The sequence below is a fragment of the Ambystoma mexicanum genome, chromosome 14, assembly GCF_040938575.1.
Source record: "Ambystoma mexicanum isolate Mex_15411 chromosome 14, UKY_AmexF1_1, whole genome shotgun sequence".
NCBI classification, from domain to species: Eukaryota; Metazoa; Chordata; class Amphibia; order Caudata; family Ambystomatidae; genus Ambystoma; species Ambystoma mexicanum.
In genome coordinates, this window is record NC_090940.1 from 88,111,954 (window position 1) to 88,129,895 (window position 17,942).

The following is a 17,942-nucleotide window of genomic DNA, read 5'->3' on the forward strand; positions in this document are numbered from 1 at the left end:
TCCCTTCCTGCCCCGCTATGAAAGTTGTCTGTTGCCATTTTCTGGTTGTTCTCTGCTAAAAGTGTAAGAACTTGAGGTGATAACTATTTGGTGTTCGGCACATTTGGTCCTTCATTATTGGGTGCTGTCAGTCGGTTTCTTTCTGTATGGTGTCTGTTCCTCACAAAACAAAGTTACTATCCGTTTTTTGGCTGTCTTTAAGCCAAATCCTATGGATTCTTCCCTTGTGGCTGCTGAGCTTGGTGTGGGCGGGAACTGAGGTATGGGGGTACAGTGACGTAACATATATGGCCAACGTCACGTTTGCAGCCGAGGAGTGACATGGCAGAGTCAAGAGGAGCCAACGGTTGATGTCAAGTCGTACTGCACCCCCTGTCAAAAGGTTTCGGAGCAGCTAACGCTGGAAGGATATCTATCGGATGAGGAATCTACGGGAGAAGAATCCATAGAAGCAACATTTCTGTTAAGTAATGTCTCCTTCTGTTCAGTGTGGTTTTGCACTAGCTTAGAGCCTTCCCTGACTAGTCTAGATGCACCTTCTGTATTATGCTGGCCACAAACCCCCCTCCTCCCCAACCCTGATCGTGGATGCATCACCCTCCCCTCCTATTCTCCTCCTCTCCAGACTGTACACACTTGATGTTTTCAGAGTCTGTCTGATGCAGTCCTGCAATACTATTGTGATCTGCACACAGGTCTTCTACTAGGCTTCGAGGTACTGTGTTCCACAGCAGTAACATTTGGAAAGAACCATAGTATCTTGGCAAAAGACAATACTATCTTAGTTGAAGTGTCAAATGGAAGGCTTTCTTACAGCTCAGTAGAAAGTGAGTTTGTTTTTTTGTTTGTTTGTTTGTTTATTAATTTGTAGGGCGCACCAAACCCTTAGGTAACTGGGCGCAGCAGAGTACATGGATACTTATAGCGTAGTTACAAAGTAAAGATAGATAAAGGTAACCTACGTTCATGCATTAATAACAGAGTTCATACATACATTAGTAACGGAGACAGAATAAAATGCAATTAGGAACTGGTGCTAGGTACAAGCATGTGTTAGTGTGTGGGTGAGAAAGAGACAGATGTGCACGGTACCTAATGACCTGATGAATGAAGCTCAGTCTGGCTCGCAAGTGATTTGGCTTTCTATTTCTGAAATCCAGGAGAAGGAGATCTACCGCTGGCCTGTGCGGGAATCACTCAAGACCATGTTGGCCATGGGTTGGACGCTTGAAAGGACCAAGGAGGGAGAAGCATTGGCTCTGCACCGGGAAAGTGAGAAAATGCGCAGCATATCCCAGACCAGCCAGGTGAGCCCCGCTGAGTCAGGTAGAGGCATGTAGAGCTGTGGCTTAAGGGGAGTCTGACCGAGTCACGGATAGCAGGACCGGTGCTGGTGAGGCATGTAGAAGCAGCAAGTCAGGCACTGACACATCCAAAGCCAGCGACACCGCTGGGACATTTAACACCAGGTGGTCATGCACTGAAAAATCGGATCTCTGCGATTTTTTTTTTTAAATGAAAACCTTGCAGCCTAAAATACTGTTTTTTGGTGTAAACATTTCAATGCACTTTTATGCGAGGGGAGAGCCCCTTCCCGCAGCGCCCCCCATACACCCCGAACAATATGTATTACCCTAACCCACCCCACATATAAATGCAATGAAATGTGCATTTTGAAATTCTGATTTTTTTTGGGGTGATGCCAAAATATCTAGAGCTGGCTGATGAGCTAGCAATGAAACCTATTTGTGTATGTATTTATTTATGTAATTGTTTGTTTTGCATTTGTAGCAGGGCACGTAGCCCTGAGCTGTTTAGGCGCCAGCTGCATCTAGAGCGGTTGGGTAGGGCATGGATGGGTATAGAGCTCGCAGGCCGCCCCGTTTCTTGGCCCGGGCTGAGTGGGCGACGGCCCGAGGTGCAGAGCTAAAGAGCTCAGGAGGGGGGCGCAGTAAGGCACCACCCAGAAAGGTGTTTCCAACCTTGCCGGACAACAGATGAAGCAGCCTGCTGTGCCGGTGTGTGCTCCTGTGTGATGTGCGGCTGGCTTCTCTCTGCCGACTGCGATGCGTTGGAATATACAAACAAAGCAATGTGAGATTCTCTGGAGTCTCAAACCCAGTGCCCCTCATGCTTTGTGCTGACAGCCCAGCCTTTCAAGCGGGGCAATTATAAGTGAGGGCTCACTTAACAAGCCATTGTATTGTTTTTACAGTGTGCGCTCAACATTTCAACATGGGGCATTTTTTATTCACCAGGCCTGTAAAAGTAACAGTTAGCTGACCAACCCTGTGCATTCCTCAAAGAGAATTAAAATGCCACAAAGGAACATTTTAAAACTATTTTCTTTATTTTCATGTCTCTTTATTTGACACAACAAAACTTGTTTTTAAATATTCTTTTTTAGCTACATGTGGCGCATCCCTGGGAAGGTTCACTGTCCTTTTCTTGCTATTCTAGTGGCTGCTTTGGGACATGGACTAAATGCATCCGCTCAGCATGAAAGGTCTTTTAATTTTCTAAAGAAGCCACTGCTTAGCGCGCCCACCAGATGGCACTGCAATGTCACTTGGCACCTTCATTAGGAAAGCAGGGTTTATTGTGTCACTGTGCAAACCATAGACCGTGGAAAATCAATGCCGCGATATGTTTGCAGCAATGATGTGTACGCTACACAAGTCGCCACCCTGTTGGTTAATGGTGTCTATGTGGTGCTCCCTTATGTAATAGAACATATACCTGTTGTTGTCTGATGTGCCCAATGTCCATTTAAGAGCACACTGAGATGTTTTGTGTATGTGGCTCTGACGAGCATGCCATACTGTGCCCACACTTAAACACATAGAGCAATCAAGGAAGTTGCCTCAAATTACATCCACTGGGCCAAATGCCCTTTCTACCCTGCCACACCATGATTTTCACTAGCTGCAGGCAGCACTAATGAGAAATGCTAGTGCCAGCTCTGTTAGGTAAAGCATGGGCCTGCTCTTTTATTGCTGAAATAACCCCTGAGCCCTGCATAATAGTGTGGAGGTAGAGGCTGAGGAACTGTGGACCCTTTGACATGCATTAGAAGCCGGTTTTGTTTAAAACGCTTCATCAGCTTATTACTGGTCAGGTTCAGGTTTGTAAGAGGTGCAATTCTTTCTGTGCAGCCTTTCTGTGCATTGTTTATTGGGTCTCTCTTGTGCGGTATTCTGTCCTGTCTGTAGATATAATTCCCTAAAGATGTTTCTGTATTGGGGTTGGGCATGCCCATTGTGAGACGCAACCCTTCCTCATCTAAAATTCTTCAGAAACAAGAAGCAAAAGAGCCCTTTTACCCCATTTGAGTGGCTGATGTTGCAGCTATTTAATACTCGCATCCAAAAATGTAAGCTGTCCAAATGAGCATATGGTTCATGATTACAACCATTTTAATGTTAGGGTGAGTATTGTGAACCGTGATGTGACCACCAAGCCATGCATCGGTTATGCATTTAGAGATTCACACATGCAATCCTTTTATCACAGACTTGTTTATCAATTGTAGAGATCTCGATCACTGTTATAGTCCTGAAATGCTGTGTGATTTAATGCAAAGCATACAGGAATCCTCATTGGTGCTATTTGTCCCCTTCCCCACACTCAGAGAGGTCTTTTGAAAGAGTACAATGAGAGTGTACCAGACTGTACATCTTGGAATGATAACCTTCTATCAGAAAATAATTCATATGGTTAGTCTAGTATTGACCCTTGAGTAATACAAGTGAGGTTGTACGAACAGAACACCTGCAACACGTGGTCAGTGGGCCCTCAGGCCTTGGTAGGCTGAACACACCGCAGTGGGCTAGTACGGACAGTTTGAAACTGCATTCAGGCAAGGCCTCCCCTAGGAGCAGGTGACAGAAAAACCATGTACTTGGACAGCAACAGCTGTGTTTTCACATTAGAATCCTTCTGTGAAGTACTTGAATTACAATGTAATGAAACTATCTTCATCTATATAGCAATTATTCATTGATACTGAGGAGGGGTTTTGTCGCACGACAGAGGTGTAGTTTGGGAGTGACGTGAGCCAGTGGGGGGGGGGGCGCATTCTGATATTTTGCCCTGGGCACCAAGTTGGCTAGAAACTGCACTCCTGCATCTAGCGGCATGGGAAGGAGTGACATATCTAGAGCCAGCAGGTGAGCCACTTGACAAAGTGGCGCTGGTAAGGCACTAGCACATCGGGGGCACATGGGTGAAGAGATAGCACATCGAAAGCCGGCATGTGACAGCAAATCTAGAGCCAGCAGGTGAAGCACTGACACATCTGGAGCACATGGGTGAAGAGATGGAACATGTACATCCGGCATGTGAAGATACAGCTAGCACCAGCAGGTTAGCCACTGACACATCTGGAGCACATGGGAGAAGAGATGGTACATTGAAATCCGACATGTGAAGATACAGGTAGCACCAGCAGGTGAGGCACTAACACATCTGGAGCACATGGGTGAAGAGACGGCACGATGAAAGCTGGCATGTAAGGTGGTGCTACATCAAGAGCAAACAGGTGAGGCACAGACAGATCTGGAGCTGGTGGGAAAAGTACTACACATCTGGAATGGGCAGTTAAGGTGCTGCCAATTGCGTTGCCTGCAGATTAGTCACTGACACCAAGAGCTACCAGAAGAGCATTTAATATATGAAATCTAGAATGGTAGGCAAGGCTTTGCGCACCAGGAGATGGTAGGAGAGGTCGTGGCACATTTGCAACCAGCAGGTATGACCCTAACATAGCCAACACTGCCAGTGAGGTGGTGGTGGAGATCTAGAGCAGACACAAGGAGATCGCTCAGGATGTCTAAGGCTAGTGCGAGAATTAACATTACACCTGTCTTCATTCTAGGACATCTCTTTCGCCTTTACCCTTTCAACTCTGTATTATTTTACTCTTTTTGTAGAAACCGCACACTCCCTTGGGGAGGATATGTGTTATTTTTTACCGTTTTTTCCTAGCCCTTTTAGTTTTACATATGGAGCACCAAATGTCATTGACGGCACTTTAAGGAAAAAGAAGGGGAGCAAAGCTAGACCCACTTTCACCTGTCTCAGTCAGCCCCTTTTACTTCAGTGTAGTCTTTGCACCACTTAGCAGAGGTACGAGGGAGTACCTGGTTTAGTAAATTGTGTAAATTCTCTATTACTACTGCAAATGTTTTGTTTTCGTGATATTTTCACTGGGATACATCGTTTTGGATATTGTTAGGTCAATTAAAAGGGTTTTAGAGGCTGCATATCTTTAGGACTTTTCTTCCTTTATTATTTATGGCACAGATGTTTAGGCAGTAACAACTGAACACTGACCACATACCTGTGTCAGAATAGGATCTTTCCTGCTCCTTGGCTTTGTTTGCCAGAGATGTTCATTAGGAAAAGCTAATGTTTGCTGACAGAAAGAAAAAAGAAAATGCAATGGCCCTCCTTTATCTCCTGTTCCCATGCCCAGAGGCCTCGTTGTTATTGACTTCCTGTTCTGGTATCATTGGCGAGATAGACGAAGACTTGTACAGCTTGGTGCTAGAGCTGTTGGGAGCTGTTGGGATCATTGTGGCAGCCTGCAGCGAAGGATACATCATGGCAGCGTGATTGGCCAGGTTCATCATTGCACCCCTTGGCATTGGGACCAGCATGGACTTCGGGGGTATCAAAGCTAGATACCTGATTGCTTTGATGCTAGTTTGCAATTCCTTGACGGCAGGGCAGCTTTCCTGTGTGGGCTTCAGTGTCATTCCAGCGTTTGTGTTGATTAGGGTTTGGGGGCCTGATCAAGGTCTTTGTTTGGAAGATACCCATTTTAAGACGTCAGACATGTATTTGTCTCCTTCCTTTAGGTATCCTCTGTGGATTCAGTCCTCTAATCTAAAATGGCTGTTGCTTAGATGCACTCGTTCAGTACCAGGGTTTGCCAAATCATTGATGGAGACTCGTTGTAACCCTTCTTGCATTCATGACTAGTACTGGATTCCTCAACATCTGGTTACTTGCTGGCTGTTGTCTGACTTGCCATTCAGATCCCATTCATTGTCACGTAGATGTTTCAATGAATTGCATTCTGCTGCAGATTCCCGAGCTAATATCCTTCCAGGATCAGCAGCTCGGAAACGTTTTAGACAGGGAGCGCAGTACAACTCGACATCGACCGTCGTTTCATCTTGACACGTCTGTGCCACTCCTCGACTGCGGATGTGTCAGGCTGAGAGTTATCCTGTGTCCGCGGAAGCTGCTGAACCCCCGACAATCTCACTGATGAAATCCATAGAAATCGTGTGCCAAGGTCGAGGAGGAACAGGTAACGGCTCTAATAAACCATGCGGCTTCCCAACTTGACTTTTTGCCTGCGCACAGACTGCACACGTCTTGACGAAGTTCAAAGTATCTTGACAAACCTTCTCCCACCAAAAATGTCTATGAACTAATTCCAGTGTCTTCCTGAATCCTGGATGTCCTGACAAGATCGATTCATGGCAATTCTTCAAGATCTTTTCTCTTAATTCAACTGCGGGCAAATAAAGTCTATTATCAAAAAAAGGAAGACCCTCCTTTAAACTCCTAGCTGGATCCAATTTCACCCACTCTTCCATCTTCTATAACGACATAGATTGGCGAACTTCATTCAACACATCTATACCTTTAAAAATTCCAGCTAACAGAAAGCGTTCAGGAGCAATAAGCGGTTCTGGTTCTTGAACCTCTTTCACCTCACTTCCAGGAAATTGACGGGATAGGGCGTCTACTTTTTGGTTTAAACTTCTGGGTTTAAAAGTCACTACAAAATCATAGTCTGCAAAAAATAAGGACCAACGAAGTTGTCGTGGTGACAAAGTTTTAGCAGACTTCAAAAACAATACATTTCTATGATCCGTAAGTACCGTAACCGTGTGCCTGGCCCCTTTAAGAAAATGTCTCCATTCTTAAAAAGCGCACTTGATAGCTAGCAGTTCACGATCTGAAATCGTATAATTTATTTCTGCCGTAGAGAACTTTCTAGAAAAAAAAGCTACTGGGTGTAACTGACCAGTTTTTTCATGTCTCTGTGATAGCATCCGCTTCCACAAAGAAAGCTTTAGAAACATCTGGATGTATCAAAATTGGACTTGTTGTAAATTTCTTCTTTAATTCTTGAAAGGCTTTTTCAGCTTCAAGGTCCCATTCAAATTTTACTCCCTTTTTTAGCAGTCTGGTTATAGGAGCAACTAGTCGTGAAAATCCTTCTATAAATCTTCTATAGAAATGTGCAAAGCCTAAGAAACTCTATATACCTTTAACCTTTGCGGGGGCAGGCCACTCCTGAACTGCTTGTATCTTCTTAGGATTCATTTCCAAACCTTTTGGCGAAACTATAAAACCCAAGAATTCCACTGAATCTGCATGAAATTGGCTTTTTTCCAACTTGGCAAACAAATGATTGTCATGTAGTTTTTGCAAAACCAGATAAACATGTCTCTGATGTTGATCCAAATCAGAAGAAAAAATCAAAATGTCGTCTATATAGACAACTACAAAAATATCCAAGAATTCTCTAAAAACTTCGTCAATAAAATATTGGAAATCCGCTGGAGCTTTGCATAGTCCGAATGGCAACACCAGATATTCATATAGTCCGAACCTGGTCTTAAACGCTGTTTTCCATTCATCTCCTTCTTGCACACGCACTAGATGGTAAGCTCCCCTCAAATCTAATTTAGTAAAAATGGTAACTCCCTGAATTTGATTAAGCATTTCTGAGATGAGAGGAAGAGGATACCGGTTTTTAACTGTGACCCTATTAACTGCTCGATTATCTATGCACGTTCGGAGGGTTCCATCTGGTTTAGGTACAAAAAATAAAGGTGACACTGCAGGAGACTGAGAATGATGAATAATATCTTTGGCCAAATTCTCAGTTAAATATTCTTTTAGAAAGACATTTTCTTTCTCTGTGAGAGCATATACTCTGCCACTAGGCAAAATTGCTCCTGGCTCTAACTCAATTTTACAATCAAAGGTTCTATGAGGTGGTAATTCTCCTGCTACTTTCTCATCAAAAACATCCCAAAAATCTTGATAACATTGTGGAAGTTGTCCAACAACTGCTCCAACATCATGACCTCCAACTCCAAACTCAGCCAAGAAACAAGACGCTGAATTTATCTGTTTAACTTCTCCCTCAATAGGCCTTCCCGAGAAACAATTCTCTTTACAGAAATCAGATTGCATATCAATTGTCCTAGCAGTCCAATCAATCAAAGGATTATGCAGAGTAAGCCAAGGCATCCCCAAAATCATCTTTAACAAAGGGGCATCAATCAACTCAAAAGATATCCTCTCACTGTGACCCCCTGTTAACTCCATAATCAAAAAACTAGTTCTGTGAGTAATTGGACCTGAAGAAAGAGAAGTCCCATCAACTTCTCTAACTTGCTCCACAACCTCCTTCTGAATAATAGGGATTCCCAAAGATTTAGCAAGACCCCAATCCATGAAGTTCCCAGTGGCTCCTGAATCTACCATAACTGGACCCTTTCCCTTAAACTCTGTCTCCAAAAACAAGGATACATCCATTGTGATATGAGGAACAGCAGTCTGCACGGTGTTGGCGATCTGCTGCACCTTGCCAGTTGAAGTAGAATTTCTTTTTGGTGTGAAAGGACAATTTCCTAAAAAATGTCCACTTCTTCCACAATATAAACACAGATGATTTTCTCTTCTCCTAGCCCTTTCTTCTTTAGTTAAAGGACCCCGGGCCCTTGAAGGTGAATCATTGCTTTTCATCTTCATATCCACTTTAGGTTTATCCACTTTAACTAGAGACTTAGAATCATTCTGACTATGACGCCGTTCCACTCTTCTTTCACTCAAGCGAAAATCTAATTGAATAACTAAATCTATCAAAGCATCACAAGTAGAGGGCCGATCTACAATTCCTGATAAAGCATCCTTTAACTCATCTCTAAGACCTCGATAAAACAACGAGGCCTGTTTATCCTCGGGCCACCTGCTTTCTAAAACCAGAGACTTAAATTGAGTAATGTAAGCAACTAATTCTTTATTGCCTTGTTTCAATTCTAAAAGCTCCCCATCCACCTCCAAAGATATCTGCCTTCTGTCAAACATTTTTCTGAAAGTTTCCAGGAAACTAGAATAATTTCTCAAAACTTCACTCCTTTGAGTCACCAACAACCCCACCCAAGCAGAAGCCTCCCCTGAGAGATAAGACAACATGAAAGTTACCTTGGAAGCATCTGTAGGACAAATCTCAGGCCTACTCATGAAATGTAACTCACATTGAGTTAAGAACACCCTAAACCTCTTAGAGTCTCCTTGATAACGTTCAGGGGGTGCCAAGGGAACTGGCATTACTAAACTTCTAACTCCTTCACTAGCATGTGAGGGTCGTAATAAATGTGATAACCGGTCACCTCCCTCCCTTATTAACACAGGTGGAGAACCTGAACCCCCAGCCATGTCATCCTCTCTCCTTGCTCCCATCTGCTGAATTTGTGCCACTTTTCCATTTAAATCATCCACCTTTTGACTAAGTGAAGCATTCTCACTACGAGAAATCTTTAACTCTTCCCGTAACTCCTGGATCAAAGATCCTAAAGCCTCAATTGAGGTCTTGTCGGGGTTCATGACAGCTCAGGCGGACTAAGGTTAAAGTCCTTTCATTCTGTCAGGCTGAGAGTTATCCTGTGTCCGCGGAAGCTGCTGAACCCCCGACAATCCCTCTGAAGTGTAATCCTCAGAACCCGATAATTCTCGGCTCTGTTAACTACACCCCAAAGGGAAAGGGGGAAGTGGATAACATAAGAAACACCAGGCTGGCGATGTTCTGACTAGCTGATGCGGAACCTGCAGTGAATACATAAGAACATACAGAATCCTCAAATTACTTTACTACCTTTAAATTATGGAAACTTTATATCCTTAACTAAAATGTAAAGAATCATACCTGGTTCTTCTCTTTTAAGATCTTAGAGAAGATTGGATTAATAGCTGATAAAATCTTTCTACCTTTCTTGTGGCTTTGAAAGTCTTGAAAATAACAGCAACTCCTTTGATTATTGAACTCTTAAGAACCTTGACTCTTGCCTTATAAACTGTTAAATGTTCCAGTTAAGAAGACTTAGATGAATCCTGTTCTTTCTTCTTAATTAAGAGTTCATAGTCTCTTGAAGAACTTGCAAACTTTTCCAAGTCCATTGAAACCTTTTCGCGCACACGCGCAAAAATTTACCCGCGCTAAACACGTGTTGAAGAAAACACGCGCTGGAGAAAAAACACGTGCTGAGGAACACTCGCGCTAAGAAAACACGCGCTGAAAAAAAGTCACATAGCAGTCTTTTCTTACTCTCGCGTACATGCGCTTTAAACACCCGCGCTATAAACACACGCGCTATAGAAATCACGTAGCAGTCTTTTCTCGCGCACGCCTACTCGCGCTATGACTACACGCGCAATGAACACACACGCTCTGAACACTCGCGCTGGAACACACGCACTAAAGAAATCACGTAGCAGTGTTTTCTCACGCACGCGTACACGCGCAATGAATTCACGCGCTGTAGTTTTCACATAGGAGTCTTTTCTCGCGCTCGCACCCTCGTGCTACGATCACACGTAACAGTCTAACATTGCTCGCGTGCGGTTAAAAATTAAACGTTGAACTATATACAGAGTAACATCAGTTCTTCTTTTGAATTTTCATTTACAATCTCCTAAAGTTTGTAATGAATGTGAGCAAAGATTTACATATCCAAATAAAGTCACTTAGCTTAAGAATTTTTTCTTCTCCAAAAGAACTTCCAGAAACTCTCCTGCGAACCTGAATTCTTCTCCTGAACAACCCCGCATAAGTAGCCGCTCGACTGCCAGGATTTGAAAGTTCAAATCCACTAGGCCCAAGACTTCAGCAGGAGCAGCTACAGACACGTCCTCTCAGCTGGGGTTACGACGATGAAAGGCAGAGAGTGACAGTTTAGAACGTTCATTGTTGTCCTGCAGTTCTCTCTAGCCAATCAAGGCTTCTATTGTAAAACTCCATCTTGCCTTGGGCCAGAGCCAGGAATCTGTATAGAAAGGTCAAGGCCAAACCCACACAGAAATAAAGGAAAATAATTAAAGGGAACCTAACAGTAATTAAAGGAAACCTGATGACAGTAATTAAGGAAACCTGACAGGATGTGATGCCGGCTGTGTATATATATTACGTCGGTGCACAATGCACGTACCTCAGTCCCTTTTTTCTGGGTGCTCAGCAGGCTGCCTTTGGGAACATTCGCTTCATGAGAGAAAACATGTTTTTGTTCGACGATTAGCCGAGATGTCAGGACCTAAATCTTCAGGGTTCCAACATTATCAGGACTGCGGCTCGAAAATGTCTACCAGCCACCCACATGGTATCTACGTGTGGTGACTGGGGAAAGATCAGGATGTCGAGCAGTGCATTGCCTGTCAGCCGATGAACCTGAAGTCTATAAGGGAACGGTCAGCAAAGTTAGCACTCGGGCAGCCTCGGCACGTTCGACCGTCAGATCGGCATGCCAATAGATTGAAGGCCAACGCACCCGAAAAGGATGACAAGCACCGTAATAAGGCAAAGAAGCCTTCACATTCCTAAAGCGGTTCACACCATTTGTCATCCTCATCCTCCCACAAAAAGAAGAGATGCCATTGGCGCAAACACGACTTTGACTCATTAGAGGAGTGGGGTAAGTCCGACCTGGCTCTGGGTCCCAGAGGGAAGGGTGTGAGGCATTCAAGAAGCAAATGCTCCAGCTTTTTTAAAATGCTGTGGTGGGTATGGCTGCAGTCTTGATGCTGCAGGCAAGTATGGCACCAGTTGCACCCAGACGTCCCGGCACCAAGGTGACCATGTGAGGTCTTACGCCCTCATGCTCGATCATGACAACTTTGAAGCAGACTCGGAGGCACCGGCTTCAATAGGCCCTGTCAGAGCGATCCCATCGACATCGATGACTGTCGAGTGTTCCTTTTGCCCCCGAATCTCAGTCAACGTTCTTCGACCCCATGATCGATTTACGATGATGATGGGATCCAGGTTCCTATTGGCTTCAAGCCAATGAGTGGGGGACCTGGGGGAGCTGATTTTTTCACAGTCCAAGCAAACTTGATTGCTCTAGCTGAAGGTTTGCATTAGGCAAACTGACTTGATATGCCCCCTGACCTTAATGTGCAACAGGCTGTTCTCTATGGCCACCCTAATGGCCAGTACAAGCGAGCTGTTGATAAGGTGGCCAAAGCCTTATAACTGGGCACCCCAGCCAAGCCCCATATGAATTAATAGACATCCTGGATAAAGGGCCACCTACTGAGAGGGCATAACCATTTAATGTTGCAATCTTAGATTCCATGATTACAGAATGTGAGATGACTTCTCTTTCCATTCATTCAGGTCCCACCCCTAGGGTGTACCCAAAACAAGAGGTCTCTGGGAAGCATCCTACCAGTCCAGCAGGGGAAGCCCCAGAGCCATATATGGTCCTTGCACCCAACATTCAGTCTGGGGAAAGGGGACAGAGCCAGGGCTTCCAAGCACTTTAAGAAACAGGAGGGAAAGGTAGGAATCTACAAGGTTTTAAGTGACCATCTTGCCTTTGTTCAGGAATCCATTGATTCCTATGGCAGGGCCTGGGAGTCCCAAAATGTGGGAGACCCAGAGCCCCTGAAAAGTCAGCATGTAGATGGCGCCAGCCCATACCCCGATCTGTGGGGAAACACTCACAGGTGCCCAAAAACACACACTTGAGGTAGCAAGGTTTACCCCTACCCATGGGTACCATAGGGGTAGCCCATGGGTATTGTTCACCAAATAAATAAAGATGATGAGCTGCACTGCCAGCTTTCCAGACTAGACTCCTGTGGCAGAAAACACACAAAAGAACACATGCAGGGAAGTAGTGGGACAAGGACGAGGATGCCCTGTCCCTCCAAAGCATTTACAGCATCACACTCCAGCATTGGATCTTTCATACATTCACATGCTGTGACTATTCCACATCGTCAGGCTGGGAATCCTCGGTAACATAGAGCAGTTTATTTTTAAACTGAAAACCTCAGTGCTCTATTATAGTAATTTTGGCTCATACTGCCCTCATCCAAAAGGAGAGGCTCCCTTAGCGGCACCCTTGGTAGCCATCCTCATATTATTTACCGCACGTTTCGTGTTGGCAGTCCTCATAAAAATCTCTCTTCAATATTCAATGTTTTTCATGATATTAATCGAAACATTTCCATTCCGACGACAGTTCGAGGATCCTGTGCTCCAGCAATGCTTGTTTTTTTTTCTCCGATGATCACCATCTTTTCCGTGAGCAGATTCTCGTCTCTGAATCATCTCTGCAGTTGAGCCCTACTTTTAGGCTGAATCCAAATGGAAGAGTTTCTTCAAGGCCTGCACCCCCAGCGGGCTAAAGAATGTCTTTGTGGAGGATCTCCACGACAACTGACTTTATTGCTTGTCATACAGGAGTGGGACATCTGTCAAACGTTCTTGAACATAGCGCTCAGAGACCACCACCGAGGGTTGGTAGCATGGCTCGATGACGCCGGGGGTCCTCTGACTCCACTTCGGTCTACGCCTCACTCAGGGAAGGCAGAACGACACAGCGTACCACCTATAGTAAGAGGTTGTGGTCGACTCAGGAGGCATCTCAAAGCAGGAAGAAGGCTCATACGACACCTCCATCTGGTTATTTATTGCAGAAAAAGGCATCTTCTCTATCGACAACTTTCTAGAAATCATCTTCGAAAACTAAAGACCAGTCGACCCGCACAAAGTTGTCGACTACAATGCTGTCAATGACTACAACAAGAACTAATACCCCATCGTCAACCTCAAGATCCTCATCAACAACCAGACGGTGCCCACCACAATGGCATTCCTATCAGGGGTTTCCCTGCTAGACATCTGCAGAGCCACGACCAGGAAAGTCTGTCCGCTCTTTTATAAGTTTTTTCTGCATCAACATGGATTCTGCGGCAGAGTCCAGAGTCGGCCAAGCAGTTCTATGTAACCTGTTTGCGTACGATCAGTGTCTCCTGTGGTAAGTGTTGCTACAAGGAGCTTGCCTCTGCCCAGTTTATTTAAATGGTGTTACTTTGTAATCGATTCACAGCATGTGAATCTATGAAAGATCCAATGCTGGAGAAAGAAAAGTTACTTATCTGTAATGCCTGTTCAATGGATTGCTTTCTCCCACAGATTTCTCATCAGATAGATATCCATTCCAGCGTCAGCTGCTCAGAAACCTTTTGACAGGGGGCATTGTACGACTAAACCGTCAATGCCTCTTGACTCAACCATGCCACTCGTCATCTCCGTACGTTACGTTGGTCGCTGTATATATACTATGTCACTATGCCCCCGTACCTCAGTTCTTTTTTTCTGTGCGCTCAGCAAGCTTTTTTTCAGAAACAACTTTTGTCAGAGAATTTAGCTAATTTGATACATTTGACATAAATTGTCTAAATTTCAACACACTTCTTCACAATGTATGCTCATAAGTCATCCGAGTTTAAGCAGTGGCAATATTGCAACACCAAGATGTTGATCACCCATCCGCATGGCATCTGTGTGTGGTGTCTCTGTACCGATCACATCATCAAGGATTGAGGCTCTTTTAAAAAAATCAACCCCAAGTCGCTGAGGGAATAGTCAACGAAGCTGGCACTTGGGTACCTTTCATCTAAATCTCTTGCTTGATTGACCACCAGGTGGTACGGGCAAGACACAGAGGGTCCTACTGCAGAGAAAGAGGCCAGGCACCGAAAGAAGGTTGCATTGACAGAGCCATTTTTCGTCCTCACTGTCCCATAAAAAGAAGCAGTCCCACTGATGCCGACACCAGTCCAATTTGGGAAAGGAAGAAGACTTACCCAAGTCCAGGTGCATCAAGGGCAGAATGGAAGGCTTTCAAGGAGCAGATGCTCCAAATGTTCTGAACAGCCACTGATGGTACAACTCCGGTCTCGATGCAGCAGGCTCCTTCAGCTCCCATTGTGCCCAGTGGCCACAGCACCAAGGAAGCCAGGTGAAGTCTGACGACCTCCGGCATGACCACGACCATCGAGAACCCCACTGTAGCACCGAAGGGCCCTATACCATCAGCACCAATAAGCCTGGTGGGAGTGATTCCAACAACATTGACGTTGGCGCTGGTCATGGACTGCTCCTTTATCCCTGAGTCTCGATCCACATTTTGGCTTCGGGCCTTTGGAAGAAGGGCACATTGGAGACGATTAATTTACTGATCAGGCTGATTTGGTGACCCTTTCAGAAGGGCTCCATGACGCTAGTGGTCTCAATACGTCTACCAACCTGGACATGCAACAATCCATCCTATATGGGCGTACTAATGCCCAGTACTGCAGGATGGTTGAAAGGGTAGTGGAAGCATTGGGTCAGTAAAGCACCTATTAGCCTATGAGCTGGCAGATATTTTGGACAGAGGTCCTTCGATGGTTATGGCATTGCCCTTTAATGTGGCTATAACTGACCCAACCAATATGGTGGAAGCCATGCTCCCCCAAACGGTGGACTCAGAGCTCAACAAAAATATAAACCAGCGAGAGGTGACCTGCCTTTTCTCTCTACTCATCCTACCCCTTAGGGTCCAATGGTGCAGGCTACTACCGTCAATACAAGGTTATCCACATGCACGTAGAAACCTACCAAGGGACACAGAGTCTAAGAAAACCGATACACTAGCAAAGAGGTTTTTTTTCTTCCAGCAGTATGGCCCTCAAGGCGGTGAAAGCATCCTGTACATGCGCCGAATATTCTCATGGCTTGTGTAGGTTGCTTGAGCAGGCGGCAGGACATATTCCTGTAGGTGAAATGAAGGATAGGTTTCTACGCCTGATGGATGATGGCAGGAGGTGGCCTGCCAGGCACTGCTGTCAGGCCAGGACATTGCAGACTGGGCAATGGGATCGGCCACTGTGCTGAGGAGGCAAGCCTACCTGCACAGTTCCGGGTTTACGATGAATGTCCAAGCAAAGTTGCTGTACACAGCATTCAATGGCAAACACCTGTTTGGACCTAGGGCCAGTGAATCTTTGGAAGAGTTCAAAGACTCAAAATTGGCTGCTAAGTCACTGGGCCTGGCTGTGAAACAACCACCTAAGCAATCCTTTGATTTCTCCTCAAGAGGAAAGCCTGACGACAAAGCTCCCTTGGGCCAGTCAATGGCAGAAACGCTTCTGGCGGCCCGGACAGGGCAGGAGGGTCTCTAAGTGTCAGCAGACTGCAGCAGCTGTGGCAGGAGCAGCAGTGGTGTCGCCAGCCAATATGCTTTGAGTTCTCCCCTCATTATTTCTCCGGTTGGAGTGAGAATTTGTGAGCATTTAGCCCCAGTGGAAGGAGATAACCTATGGTGCATTGGCATTGCACCTCATCGAATGGCGGTACTGTCTACCATTGCCAAGCAGACTGCCAGACAGACCACCCACTCCCCTCAATAGTTACCAGAACAGGAGCTCCAGGAAGAACTGCAAGCCCTGTTATTGGAGGATGCATTGTTAGAGGTGCCATCCAAGAAGAAAGGATCGGGCTGGTATTCCTGTTATTTCCCGGTACCCAAGAAAGGAGGAGGACTCTGTCCCATTTTGGACCTCTGGGCCTTGAACAAGTTCCTGAGGAAGGACAAGTTCAAAATGGTGACGTTGAAAGAAATTCTCCAGGCTCTGCAACTTCACGACTGGTTGATGTCGCTGGATCTTCAGGACGCCTATTTTCATGTGCCAATCCATCGGAAGCACAGGCGTTTCCTGAGATTCTTCATAGGTGACACTCATTACCGATTTAAAGTGCTCCCCGTTGGGCTAACCTCTGTGCCAGGGTCTTCCCCAAGCTAATGGCAGTGGTGGTGGCGCACCTCAGAAGATCCGGTGTTCACGTATTCCTGTAACTCGATGACTGGATAATCCGGGGGAGGTCACCAGAGCAGGTATTGAGGACATCTGCGAACTGCTACACAGGTTGGGCTTCTCCCTAAACTTCCAGAAGTCACACATCACACCAAAGCGGAAGTTCCAGTTCATCAGAGGAGTCCTGGACACAGAGAAAGAGACACCAGTCTCAGGCAATTGGCTGAACACTTCCAGAGGCATGACAGCTTACCAGCAGCCTCCTTCCTCCGTCTTTTAGGTTTCCTGACTTCCTGCATTTTTCTGGTGCCAGATGCAAGACTGTGCATGTGCTCTCTGCAATGGCTACTGAGGGATCAGTGATCCAAGTGCTATGTTGCCATGAAGGACATCCTCAAGGTGTTGAGGTCAGTGGCCAGCAACCTCTCGGTAGGGCAGCAGCGAAAACATGAGGATGAGGGAACTCTTTTGGCCTTCGGCGACCCAGGCCCAAGTGGTTTATGGATGCGTCACTGAAGGGTTGGGGCGCTCACTGCAGGGATATGCAGGCGAGCGGCCCTTGGTCAGCAATGGAGAGCCGGTGGCATATCAACAGGCTTGAATTGCAGGCAATCAGACTTGCCCAGATGGCTTTTGCACCTTCTCTCAAAGGGAAGCATGTCCTGATCATGAAGGACAATACAGTGGCCATGCACTGCCTCAACAAACAGTGTGGTGTCCGGTCTCTACCCCTTTTCAGGGAGGCAATGTGATTATGGTTGTGGTTGCTGGAGAACCAGATCTCTGCTTCAGCTATCAATCTAGCAGGAGCTGAGAATGGGCTGGCGGATGCTCTGAGCAGGCAAAGCACAGTCTCACATGAATGGGAGGTGTGTCAGGAAGTTCTTGAAGAGATCTTCGCCCAGTGAGGTTACCCGATGGTCGATCTGTTTGCCGCAAGGTCCAACTCAAAGAGCAAACTGTTTTGCCCAAGGGAATTCCCAGTGGAGGGCACAATGCATACATTCCTGATGGAGTGGGTCTTCGACCTCCATTATGCCTTG

The 17,942-nt window shown here is 45.7% G+C and overlaps 1 protein-coding gene across 7 annotated transcripts in view; it reads left to right on the top strand.

Moving 5' to 3' along the window:
• RYR3 (ryanodine receptor 3) overlaps nt 1-17,942 on the top strand; it is a 1,751,462-nt gene that overhangs the window by 1,105,641 nt on the left and 627,879 nt on the right. For all 7 annotated transcript variants that reach the window (XM_069638568.1, XM_069638566.1, XM_069638573.1 and 4 more), the window contains one exon: nt 1,161-1,307. In XM_069638568.1, the coding sequence (XP_069494669.1) occupies nt 1,161-1,307 (147 nt within the window). The remainder of the gene's footprint in view (nt 1-1,160; nt 1,308-17,942) is intronic.